The sequence below is a fragment of the Cynara cardunculus genome, assembly GCF_001531365.2.
Source record: "Cynara cardunculus var. scolymus isolate 2C chromosome LG 5, CcrdV1, whole genome shotgun sequence".
Classification (NCBI taxonomy): domain Eukaryota; kingdom Viridiplantae; phylum Streptophyta; class Magnoliopsida; order Asterales; family Asteraceae; genus Cynara; species Cynara cardunculus.
The window spans coordinates 8,876,726-8,889,348 of record NC_037532.1 but is presented as its reverse complement, the minus strand read 5'-3'; the positions used below and the strand labels follow the sequence as shown (position 1 = coordinate 8,889,348).

The window sequence follows — 12,623 nt, the reverse complement described above, 5'->3', positions numbered from 1 at the left end:
ACCTATACTATATTATAAGATATTTGACAAAAACTTTTAAAAATCATATTTTATATGTAAAATATGTTTATTGATGCATATTACTTTAAATTCAAGACTATAAGTAAGTTGCACGTAAGTACAACTTATTAAACTCTATGTTTGAATTCGTGTAATTAACTATAGATAAATATAATCAAATATAAGATAAATTTCTTATTTTAAATATAAAATCTAAAATATAATTAGGATAATTTTTGAGTTCTAACAAGATACTTATTTTTTATCTTTATAAAAAGTTATATTATTAAATAAAAAATAAATTACTTTCTTATTAAACCTAAATTAAATTGTAATAAAAAATTAATTAAAGAAATTACATAAGAAAATGAGAACTTTTATATATCTTTAATTTTTTTTATGATATCTTCAAATTTATATTTTATCAAAAAATATTATTGTTTACTCAAAACTATATAAAGTCGTATCATAAAATCGAAAAAGACCAAAAAAATAAAAAAATCAAGATATATTTTGTTGTATTGTGTGAGTACCTTTCTAGTTATTAACAAAGGGATGAAACATCAACCACAAGGGTGGTGCCTGATTGGTTTGAGCTTGACTCCAAAGGTCAAAAGTATCAGAAGGTCATAAGTTTAAATTTAAGGAGAAATAAAAATTATCTTGTGGCTACGGAAGTTCAAATACAGTGACTTCGAGCTATCTGTAAAATAATGGTTATCCTGAGATTAGTCGACTCGCATAACGGGTTAGATATTCAGATTAATAAAAAAAGGGAATGAAAATCGTAATTTAGTTTTATAAATAAAATAAAAATAATTTATCCAAAGTTGGGCCTAAAATGGGGCAAAGATATGAGAAAGAAGCGGATACATATACACTTTCCACCGCCGTTCTGTTTTGTGTTTCAAGATTTTTAGGGTTTTTCTATCTCCTACTCTCGTTTCGCCAAACCCTTCTCTCTCTAAATCTCTGAAATCATGACTGCTCAAACTCAAGAAGAGCTTCTTGCTGCCCATCTTGAACAACAGAAGATTGAGGTACGCATCCCTTCTCTTTATCAATCAAGAACTTGATCTGTCATTTCGGATCTGTTTTGATTTATCTGATTTTATCTCTTTCTGGTTGGTATGTTTATGTTATTCATTAACTATGTTAGTTTGATTTTACTCTTTCATGTTTCGGTTTTAGTTACGGTATTATGTGATTCTGTTTAGCAGAAATTTGGAAAAATGGAAAAATTAGTACCTGTACATGTTAAATGCTGCTAGAGAAGCTTGATCTAGTTCCGCACTTCATAATTATAAGGTTTTGTGGCTATTGTTGTGATTGTTTACTTGTTTATTCTATGTTTTTAAGATTGTTTTTGAAAATGATTCAGAGATTGGGTATCAGTATTGCTGTTGGCTTCATAGAGAAAGGTTTTCCTTCCATTTATATGGTAGAACTTATGATATAGGGGAAGATCTAACTTTTGATTTTGTCAATACTGAGATGCAGTCGCACATGAACAGGAGGCAGCTTGCATGTCTCCAAAGCCCTTAATAAAGGCATTTGTAACCTCAATCAAAGCTCTCTACAAGATCTATATCAATACAAGTTTTCAGTTATTTTTGCCTAAAACATAAAATTAATGGTTCTGCTGCTGTTATTTGGTTAGATTGCTACAAACAATTAATGGGAGAAGATAATGTAAGTATATTTTGGTTTAATACAGTTTTACTAGAAAAGTTGAAGCGAATTTATGATAGGATTCACAGTTCATGAAGTTATTTTGGCAATTGTAAATCTGATTCATGAACTAAAAGCTATAAGAAAATTGATAAATAATGAAATAATATCCCAGCACTTCATTTTTACAAAAGTGCTTCTGATTTTGAGGTCGGTTCTTTTACATTTCTACTTCAAAATTACCTTGGTAGTTTGGTATACTTTCAAAACATTCTTGCTTTCATTATATTTCCTTGTAGTTCTTTTACTCTACTTTTGATGGTCATGTATAGCAACATGGTTTTAAGTGTTTTTGCATTGATTTGATCTTCCAGTATGGCAACCAGATAGTTTTAAGCTTTACCACGAACGTTTTTGAATCCTGGGTTTAGTAACATATTATCTGATGTTCAAATTGGTACTTCTTGCAGCATGAGGAACCATTGGTTGAAGATGATGATGATGAAGACGATGATGATGAAGATGACGATGACAAGGATGAAGATGATGTTGAAGGTGAGAGTGAATTTCAACTGAGTGCATGATTTTGTAGTCAAATTGTTGCTTCTTTCTCCACCATCTCCTCCCTGTTTCATGCTATCAGCCATTTACAACCTTCATTCAGCTTTCAGTTGTGCACGTTTAATCAATGGATGACACTGCTCCTGTTTTTCTCTTCTTCCATGTTTGTCTACATGTTTTTCTCTTCTTTCGTGTTTGTCTACCATTGAGTATATGTTAATCAGTACCAGCTAATCCTACTTTAAATAGTGCTGAGGTATTATTAGGGGCAAAATACATCAAATGCAATGAAGTTGTTCTAATCTGTATTTAGTGTAACAACGGATTTTTTCAACAACAAAGTGTTAAGAGTTTCTTATTTTGTACCCATTTGACCGATAAACTGTTGATCTTGTAACATTTGATGTTGTGGATGTCATGCTGTCAACTTATATTGGTCAAAAAATATATGATGGTGGATCATATATATTGATTGACATCTTGATGTTGACGGTATTGGGTATGAAATAGAAAATTTTAGAACTTTGTTATATTAATTAGGAGCTAGAGCGAACTTTGTTGTATTTTGAGCTTGTATACTAGATATCACTGTATAAATATATAGTGGTTATTTTCTTTTATTCGAACCAGATCATCTTTTGTGATCACAAAGGTAACGGTTTGTCTGGAAGCAGGACACGGAGATGGAAGTGGGAGGTCTAAGCAAAGTAGAAGCGAAAAGAAGAGTCGGAAGGCTATGCTAAAGCTAGGAATGAAGCCAATTCCTGGTGTTAGCCGAGTTACCGTCAAGAAGAGCAAGAATGTTAGTTCTCTATCTTTGCTATATCATAAATCATTTGCTTAGAAGTCTCAAAAACAACTTACTGAGCATTAGGTACTGCTTATTGATGCACAATATCTTAAAATTTCAAGTTTACAGGTAATTACTGTATACAGATAACTTCTTAACGCTCTTTGAACTCCATAAAACTAACTAATAACCAACTGATAAGCACAATTTAAATACAAGATAATCATTGAGCTCTAATAAGATAGTTGACAAAATGCATCATTATCTTTATCCAACAAAAAACTTTTATCATTTAAATTATAATAAAATTTTGAATTAAGCAAATATACCAAAACCCAAAATTTTATAATTTTAATTTGACTTCTATGTGGATATAGTTTTTTTGGATCTTCAAATTAGCAAGACATGAGAAATTGCATTAGTTTTCCAATATCCATTTACAAGACATTAGAAACTGCATCTCACATGTACTTTGTTACCCCGATGGTTGTTAGTGCGCATATTAACGAAAATTGCTATCTTGCAGATTCTATTCGTTATCTCGAAGCCTGATGTATTCAAGAGTCCTGCTTCAGATACTTATGTTATATTTGGTGAAGCCAAGATAGAAGATCTAAGCTCACAATTGCAGAGCCAAGCAGCCGAGCAATTTAAAGCACCAAATCTTGGGAACGTGGTATCAGAGCCTGAACCAACAGCCATGGCTCAGGACGATGAAGACGTGGACGAGACCGGAGTGGAGCCAAAGGACATCGAGTTGGTTATGACACAAGCAGGGGTGTCGAGATCAAAGGCGGTCAAGGCTTTGAAGGCCGCAGATGGTGACATAGTATCTGCTATTATGGAACTCACAAACTAGGAAGGACTGAGCGCACCCCACCCCACCCCACCCGTTGAACAAGTAAATTTTCGTCTTTTTCTTCGCGTTAATGAGGTTTAAGATGATGCTATGTTATTTGTGCATGTTTTTTGAGATTATGAGCATGTTTTTAATATGTTGCTTCTGCTTGATGTTTTTCTTATGGTTGCTTCTGTAACTTCATGAGAAATGACAAAAGAAAACGATATGGTTTGATGATTTTGGTATGTGTTTCTTAGTTTTGGTTTTGGTTTTGGTATCGGTATCGTATCAAAGTTTCTCCCATTTTTGACATGTATAAATTTTACAAACTAAGAAGTGGATAGAAGCAACTGAAAAGCACATATTATTGGGTTGCACTGTCAATTTGATAATCTACGTCCACAATGAACATGAAATGCTGTATTTCGGTGATTAATCAAAGGTTACAAAACATGTTTATCAAATGATACAATATTGATTGAGATATCATATGGTAGTCTAAATGCCTTCTACTTAATTTTTGTTCTTATCTTATAAACCAGATTTATCAAAAGTCTTAAAAACAATTTTTAATGCACAAAGTACTATATATTTATGCACAAAAGTCTTTAAAACAGCTCATAATGCATTAAATACTTCTATTTTATGTATTCAGTCTTAAAATCTATTAATCTATAATTGAAAGTACTATATAGTAGTATAGTACAAGTTATCAATGTACATTGTTATCTTTTCTTTTCATGTTCACAAGATACTTTTGACACCTTTTATTTATGTCTTTACTTTCTCATACCTTTGTCTTTTTCTCATCTCTCAAGGTGAGATTCAAATTGATATTCATCATCAGTTATTAAAAGTTCTCATTCAATTGCTCTTGAACTCGCAGTCTCGCTCTCGATCTCTTGATTCTTTGCTCTTGGTGTAGATCGAACACATTTGTGAAGTTGTTTAAATATATTGGATTTTAAACTGTAATACAATTTTTTCTATCGATGGACTGTAATTGGAACCATAACTCTTATTTATTCAAATTGTATTAATATGTAAAGACCAAATGTACTTTATATCATCGTTAAATCTTCTCTAATAAAACTAGTAAACTTCAAAAGCGTTAAAATTCACGGCTCCCGTCACATTACACGGATACAAAACTAGTCTTGAATAAAGTTCTAAATCAGTATGCCATGGAAAAAAAAAACACATTTTATATTACGTTTTATTGTTGAATTTTTTTGATATTAATTATCTCGTAATTAATAGAACACAAAAACCAAAAATACCCTCATCTTTATTTCTATTAACAATGAAAAGATCGTCTTTTTACCTTTGTCTTCAAAGTGTATATATGTAATTTTAATTCTTACACGTATTGGATCAAACTCAACTCTAACCAGAAGACTTTAAAAAAGATTTTTCGAATCAATATGATGGGTTCTTTACAATATCATTGATGAACGGCATTAAACGAGTCAATACTTCCATGAGCATGACTAAAAATCCTTGGATTTCTTCATCCTGGCATGGGACACAATAAGGACGAAAGACGAATTATCTTCCTTCTTTATTACATAACCTAGCCTTGATTTTTCCTTCCTTTCTAGCCTACCTCTAAAGTTCTCCGCTGTTACATAGGGGCTCGAGACATGTCTCCTATCGTGCTTTCTTCCTTGCCCCTCTACTTAACTTAAGAATCCAAACGTGACTTCTCTCCTAACTAGCTTCCTACCCGGGAAGCTCCTCTACTCTGACCTCCTTGCATTTACCTGCTTTGGTACTTTTTAGAGGTAAAACATGCGGAACTTTTTCGAGATTTTAAAATGTTTCAAAGCGGCGAAAAGTCTCGCGAAATTCCCACGGCGAAACCTCGAGAGACTTTTCACTTGTCTTTTACGAGTCTGAGATCTTACTTTTACGACTACTCTACTTTTGCAAGTCCTTATCTCAAAAAAATATCCTTAAAGTATCCTCTATCTTAGAGTTAAGTAGAAATAGTCCACCACCTTATAATATAATGGATTGAGTTATATAGTGCCATCCAGATCTCGAACCACTCTTTAAAAGTTTATATGCATGCATGCATGTGTCATTACCTCATTGGTCGGAGGTCTAAGGGGTCCATACAATAAAAAATGGATTCTTTTTCTTTTTTCGATTTTTAGTTATTTTTAGAAGAGAGAAAGAGTAGAAACAAAGGGTACGCTCTCTAGAAGATTTGCTCGGAGCTGTTCACTTTCACTTGGTCGACTGGTATCTTAAAACCTCTTTGCTCGCGCTGGCGGAAACGTCTGAGAGCGCGCTTCGCGAAAGGATCATGTAGCACGATGAAGGGTTGCCGTTGGGGTTTTCGACTCTCTTGGTCTCCACCTACTTGTGGAAGAGGGAGGCGAGTTGATATTAAGGTGTCAAGGCGCTCAAAGAAGGCACAAGTGGAAGCAACCAATGCTTTGAGTCATTTAGTTGACTCCTATATGCCGGTCCTTGCTTGCTGGTAATAGCGGGGCTTTTGGTCGGTTTTACCTACCATTGGATTTCAACCAATGACTCTTGTCGTATGAAAGCGATACTCTAATCGCTGAGTTAAGTAGGTCAAGCTGAGTCAAGTCATAGAATATAGAGCCTTATAAGTATAAGAGAAAGCTTCGCAACCAAAGTTCCCCTTACTATACAAAGGGGGAGGACGCGCTAAGAAAGAGAAAACCTTATCACTATACTAAATGAAGCAGCGGCTAGCACGCTAGCTAAGATCAACCACTTGGAGAACGCGAAGCCTTTCTTTCTCGGTCGTATATTTTAATAAGTTAAGCGGATTCCGATTCATGTGGTCGTTCTCTGCTGCATTGGTGTTTTCACTCCCCACTCTCCACCATAACAAAATGTTTCCACTATATCTCAGGAGTAGTCAAAGGAAGTACGGCGGGTCCGAGTAGGAAAAAATGAACTAAGAAGTAGGGCATAGAACAATGGATCAATTCATTCAACAAGATCTGTTCGGATCAGATCAGGATGAATGAGATTGGTTTGACCTCTCGCTCAGAATTAACCCGCCACCGACAGATGTCCCATGCCATGTTTCGTGAACAGCTATGCTCGAGAATGACTGAATTGTGATATAGTGCCGAATAAGTCACAACTCTATTCCCGACATGAAATCCATAAAGGACTTTAAGAGAAATAGAATAGGGACCCTAAAATGCGTTGGGACGACTAGACTGCACTTTACATCATAGCAGCACGACCAAATGAAGGTGGAAAGCCGTATTGCTTTATATATTATACAAATATAGTATGAATTCAATTAAATTAAGGGCTTTTCCCTTATTATTGTTTCCGTCAGTCTTGGTTGATTTTGTCTCAACTCATCCTGACTTCCTCGTTCTCATTTTTTGACGCTCAATATATGTCTGTACGCAACACTAGACCTACATGAAAAAGTGTAGGCTCTAAAGAAAAAAAACATCTTAATATAAGAAGAAAATAACAATATCATATTCTCTATGTTCTTCTGTTTATAATCATGAAGGTCCACATCACTTGAGCCCCATTTGGCAAACTAGTTTATAGCTTAGTTGTTGTTGGCTAATAAATTTGGTGATGATAACATACTCACATTTTATAAAAAACAAATTAGTAAGTTCAATGACAATATGTAAGAATAGTAGTTAAAGATGAGAATACAAGGGTTCAAAAATTACAAAGGAGATCACCCAACTTCCAAATCAGCTCATTTACATCAACTTGGCTAAACCAAACCAAACCAAACCAAACCAAAAACCATACCATCTTATCACAGCGGTTAATAAACTACCAACACATTTACCATCTTATCATAGTGAAGTAATAGAATGGAAATAACAACATTCATATTACATATATATATATATATATAACCTAACCTAACCAAACCAAACCAAAAACCATACCAAATGAAACTAGACATCACCATGTGCTGATGTACACACCTCCTCTTAGTCTCGGTCCAGAGTCCGGTGACAGACTTCCAACCTACACACCCTCCTCCTCCTCCTCCTCTTCCTCATATCCATACTCCTCGGCCGTCGCATCCTGGTACTGCTGATACTCCGACACCAGATCGTTCATGTTGCTCTCCGCTTCCGTAAATTCCATCTCGTCCATGCCTTCCCCTGTGTACCAATGCAAGAAAGCCTTCCTCCTAAACATGGCCGTGAACTGCTCGCTCACCCTCCTAAACATCTCCTGAATCGAAGTCGAGTTCCCTATGAATGTTGATGCCATCGACAGCCCTTTCGGAGGGATGTCACACACACTCGACTTCACGTTATTCGGGATCCACTCCACAAAGTAGGATGAGTTCTTGTTTTGGACGTTGAGCATTTGCTCGTCCACCTCTTTCGTGCTCATTTTGCCTCGGAACATGGCTGACGCGGTCAGGTACCGCCCATGTCGTGGGTCGGCGGCACACATCATGTTTTTTGCGTCCCACATTTGTTGGGTCAGCTCCGGAACGGTGAGGGCCCGGTATTGCTGGGACCCACGAGACGTCAATGGAGCGAATCCCACCATGAAGAAGTGTAGACGAGGGAATGGAATGAGATTGACTGCAAGCTTTCGAAGATCGGAGTTGAGTTGACCAGGGAAACGAAGGCAGCAAGTGACCCCGCTCATCGTTGTAGAGATCAAGTGGTTCAAATCACCAACTATTCATTACATTATTAAAATACACAAAATCAGATGTGAAAATGAAACTAGAACACGAATTGCTTCAAAAGAGAAAAAAAGGTTGAAGAAGGCAGACATAATTGTAACTAATCCACCAAGGAAAGCTGTATATGACCAAAATCAGGTGTGTTTTTGACATGACAACTACATTTTTTGACACCAGAAATAATTGAACCCATACTTTCAATTATAAAAAGAGTGCCAAAACATGTGACGACAAACGATATGACAATATGTCAAATATCTAACAAGAAAAAAGACCTTACATTTGCCACCAAAATCAGTAATATACGCACCTACCTATCATTTTGATCAATTCGCCAGAAACTTAAATGAGTACCAGCGAAACCACAGGTATCAGTAAAATCCAAGTGGAAAATCAAACGAATAACATATACTCCCTCCATTTCAAATATGACGACAATTTTCATTCGGTCACATATTAATTGCGATCTTCTTTCTTTTGGCAAGTTTTAAGCTAAACTTATGTAAGTATCCCGAAAATCACCATTGTCTCTATGGTTGAAGGATATTCTAGACATTTGGTCAAGGTTCACACTTGTATTAATGTTTCATAAGAGTCGATTATCGTAATTTCCATAGGCTAGAGGACGAAGCACAGATAAAAGCCATAGAAACCATATAGGGAATAATGGAAAAACAAAGAAAAATAGGTATAGAGAGCTACTCACAGCTAGGATTGGTGAGTTTGAGAGTCTTGAAACAAATATCATATAAAGCTTCATTATCAAGCACCATGCACTCATCTGCATTTTCAACAAGTTGATGAACAGAGAGAGTGGCATTGTAGGGCTCAACAACGGTATCAGAGACCTTTGGTGATGGGAAGACTGAGAAAGTGAGCATCATCCTGTCAGGATATTCCTCCCTAATTTTAGAGATCAATAGAGTACCCATCCCGGAACCTGTCCCTCCACCCAAGGAATGGCACACTTGGAAACCTGCAATGATTCATACCTGAAATCAGAACAACAAATCTTGTACTTGCAGAAATCTGTTAATATGATGTAATTTGTAAAGTACAGATCTTTATAAAACAGAAGGAAGTAATATACAAAAATCCTATTTGTCTTTCCATATTCTACAAAACAAATGTGATAAATGTTAATCATTAAGCAAAAAAGGCAAGCTTTCATTTAGACCTTGCAGAATAATGTGATTACAATTGCAAGCTGTATATGTGTTGTACTTCTTATTAAGTTTTAATGTTAAGTGTGTATTTATATGATTTGATGAAACTTGCCACCACAAATCACCTTAATAAAAACAACTTTGGGTCAGTCAGGAGTAACATTGAAAGTAATAATGTGGTTTTTTTACCTTGTAGACAGTCACAGTTCTCAGCCTCTTTCCGCACCACATCAAGAACTGCATCAATAAGCTCAGCACCCTCGGTATAATGTCCCTTGGCCCAGTTATTCCCAGCCCCAGACTGACCAAAGACAAAGTTATCAGGTCGAAAGATCTGGCCGTAGGGACCAGTTCGAACACCGTCCATGGTGCCAGGCTCCAGATCCATAAGCACTGCACGAGGTACAAACCTCCCACAAGAGGCCTCGTTGTAGTAGACATTCACACGTTCCAGTTGCACATCAGAACTCCCAATATACTTTCCTGTTGGATCTATGCCGTGTTCCTCACATACAACTTCCCAGAACTTTGATCCAATCTGGTTACCACACTGCCCACCCTGAACGTGAAGGATTTCTCTCATCCTACCCTGAAAACGTACCAATTTACACAACGCAATTTCAAGAATTTAGTAATAAACAACGTTTGGTAGAAAACAAGAAGAAATAATTAAAATATTTTAAATTAATAACAAAAACAGAATGACAAAACGGCTTTTTAAGAGGAGAGAGCCAAGACTCTCCTAGGATTTAGATAAATGACGGTTTAGAAATGTAATATCTCACCCGAGAGGATTTAGAACTATGTCTAAAATACGATGAAAGGATTTGCTTCTATCGTCTTTCTTTTTGAATGGCAGAATTTGCACAGTTAGTGAATGTGAAAAATATTCAGAATTTGCACAATCTATCAAATGAAAAAAATTGTTCTCCAATATCAACATATGGATCTATCAATATATGATCCATATAGATCCATACGGCATACGTTTTAATAGATCAAACCGCAAAATAAACCAACAGGCATAAAGTATTCAAAGACCTGCTTCAGATGATCAACATGCAACGATAAACTAAAAACAAACAACAAAATCTGAATGCAAATACATAATCATGAAATTTCATGAAAAATGACAAAAAGAACTTACAAGCAACCTAACATCAGAACAGAGACGACGATGTAAAAACTTACAGAGAAGTATACAAAAACGTAACAGATCTACTACAGCTTTTCAGTAAATACAACTAAAACTATAAACTATAAACTAAAACTAACAGGATGATCTACATGCAAATACATAATCACGAAATTTCTTGAAATTGACAAAATAAAAGTGGCAAGCAACCTAACATCAAACCAGAGAACACGATCCAAATTCACTTGACAACGAACAAAAACATTAGCAGGTCTACAAGATTCTATACCGATCAAAGAAATTGAAAGATGAAGCAAACGATTCAGAATTTTGTAAAACAAACAAATCATAAAACATATGAAGTACAGATAGATGAATCAAGTAAAAGGAGAACAATACCTGTTGAATTGGTTGAAGGAGGAAGAAATCGGAGATGAATTTTGGGGAAGTGAGAGTGTGTAGAATACAGAGAAATGAAAGAGAGGTGGGAGGGGATTATATAAATTGAAAGGAAGAGTGAGTACGTGTTTCCCTCCTGGTTCTGATAACCGTCGGATGGAGGGTCCATCTGCCGGCTTACTACAAATGATTTTCGGCCGTTGCTATATATACTATTATTATTATATTATATTATATTATATTTAATATATAAATGTTACTTTCTGTTAATATCCTTTTTTATTAATAAACTCGGTATAAATATAATCATTTAGGGACCGTTTATTAAACATTTACCTGATAATTGTTTAGCGGTAAAATTTAATATTATCATTTACTTATTGTGTAAGATTTTAATCTACTAAAACGGTATCGTATAATAAAATAAAATATTTTTTATTTAATGTAAGTTTATATTTTAATACTCATATAACTTATTATTATTACATCAATGTTAATTAATAAATTAAAAGTTATAGTGGTATAGAATAATTTAAGGTGGATTTGGTAGGATGTCATTTTTTTTTCAATATTATATATCAATCAATTATAATTGATAAGTAAAATTTTAGACTGTGTACTAATTAATTATATTTGGTACCAATTTTTTTATTGGTATTATATCAATTTCAAGTTACAAATATGAAAACTTGTCATTTGCTTAAATTTTGAGTTTTTAGGTAACACAAATAATGCGTAATGATTTTTAATTGCAAAAAATAAAACTTACAAAACATTCAAATGTTCAAACAAAATAGTTAAAATTCATTTTGCATTATATCATGAGAGTCTCTTAATCATTCTGACTACATAATTATTCTGTACTAAATCATTCAACAACTGTCAAACAACCCCTGATTACATCCTTATACATTTCTAATTACACTCCTACCTAATACTTTTATTCTAATATGTACATATCAACATCAAAACTATTTTTTACATTTTCAATATATAAATTAACATTAAAATGAGTATAAATACCAATGCTCTTGATTATTTGATAGATGGCCTGAGTCTTGGACAAATGGACAGGTGTTCCTCACCTGGGCACAGGTAGTAGGTGTGCAGTCAATTTCTGCCCCTACATCCTACCTTTAAAATATTATTCAACAAACATTTAATAATATAAATTTAATTAAATTAGAAGGGTATTCGTGCAATGTATTGAGATACATTTTTATTTCAATGTTTCATTTTAATTTTTATCTATGTAAATATGATACGATTTTATATGGGTTTAAAAAAACGATAATGTTTTTATTTTTAAATAAAATATAAATTTGAAAATACATATAAAATTTACAAAAAATACATTAATATTATTATCAATTTAT

At 34.2% G+C, this 12,623-nt stretch overlaps 2 protein-coding genes across 2 annotated transcripts; one reads left to right on the top strand and one right to left on the bottom strand.

Annotated features, from left to right (window-relative positions):
- The first annotated feature begins 888 nt into the window (after positions 1 to 888).
- LOC112513765 (nascent polypeptide-associated complex subunit alpha-like protein 1) lies at positions 889 to 4,105 on the top strand. The gene is made up of 4 exons (XM_025120126.1): positions 889 to 1,040; positions 2,142 to 2,226; positions 2,907 to 3,034; positions 3,549 to 4,105. The coding sequence occupies exons 1-4, from the start codon at positions 981 to 983 to the stop codon at positions 3,879 to 3,881; spliced, it is 606 nt and encodes a 201-aa protein (XP_024975894.1). The 5' UTR covers positions 889 to 980; the 3' UTR covers positions 3,882 to 4,105.
- A 3,456-nt stretch (positions 4,106 to 7,561) lies between these two features.
- LOC112513764 (tubulin beta-3 chain) lies at positions 7,562 to 11,310 on the bottom strand. The gene is made up of 4 exons (XM_025120125.1): positions 11,248 to 11,310; positions 9,903 to 10,302; positions 9,254 to 9,523; positions 7,562 to 8,539 (listed from the first exon to the last, which is right to left on the bottom strand). Exons 2-4 carry the CDS (start codon positions 10,294 to 10,296, stop codon positions 7,866 to 7,868), a joined length of 1,338 nt encoding a protein of 445 aa, XP_024975893.1. The 5' UTR covers positions 10,297 to 10,302; positions 11,248 to 11,310; the 3' UTR covers positions 7,562 to 7,865.
- Between the last annotated feature and the right edge of the window lie 1,313 nt (positions 11,311 to 12,623).

Excerpts from the sequence above, each read along its gene's own strand:
- LOC112513765 (XM_025120126.1), top strand. The coding sequence starts at position 981 with ATGACTGCTCAAACTCAAGAAGAGCTTCTTGCTGCCCATCTTGAACAA. Across the intron at positions 1,041-2,141 it reads TTGAACAACAGAAGATTGAG|CATGAGGAACCATTGGTTGA; the intron begins GTACGCATCCCT and ends TACTTCTTGCAG. Across the intron at positions 2,227-2,906 it reads GGATGAAGATGATGTTGAAG|GACACGGAGATGGAAGTGGG; the intron begins GTGAGAGTGAAT and ends GTCTGGAAGCAG.
- LOC112513764 (XM_025120125.1), bottom strand. The coding sequence starts at position 10,296 with ATGAGAGAAATCCTTCACGTTCAGGGTGGGCAGTGTGGTAACCAGATT. Across the intron at positions 9,524-9,902 it reads GAACTGTGACTGTCTACAAG|GTTTCCAAGTGTGCCATTCC; the intron begins GTAAAAAAACCA and ends GAATCATTGCAG. Across the intron at positions 8,540-9,253 it reads CAAACTCACCAATCCTAGCT|TTGGTGATTTGAACCACTTG; the intron begins GTGAGTAGCTCT and ends TGTAATGAATAG.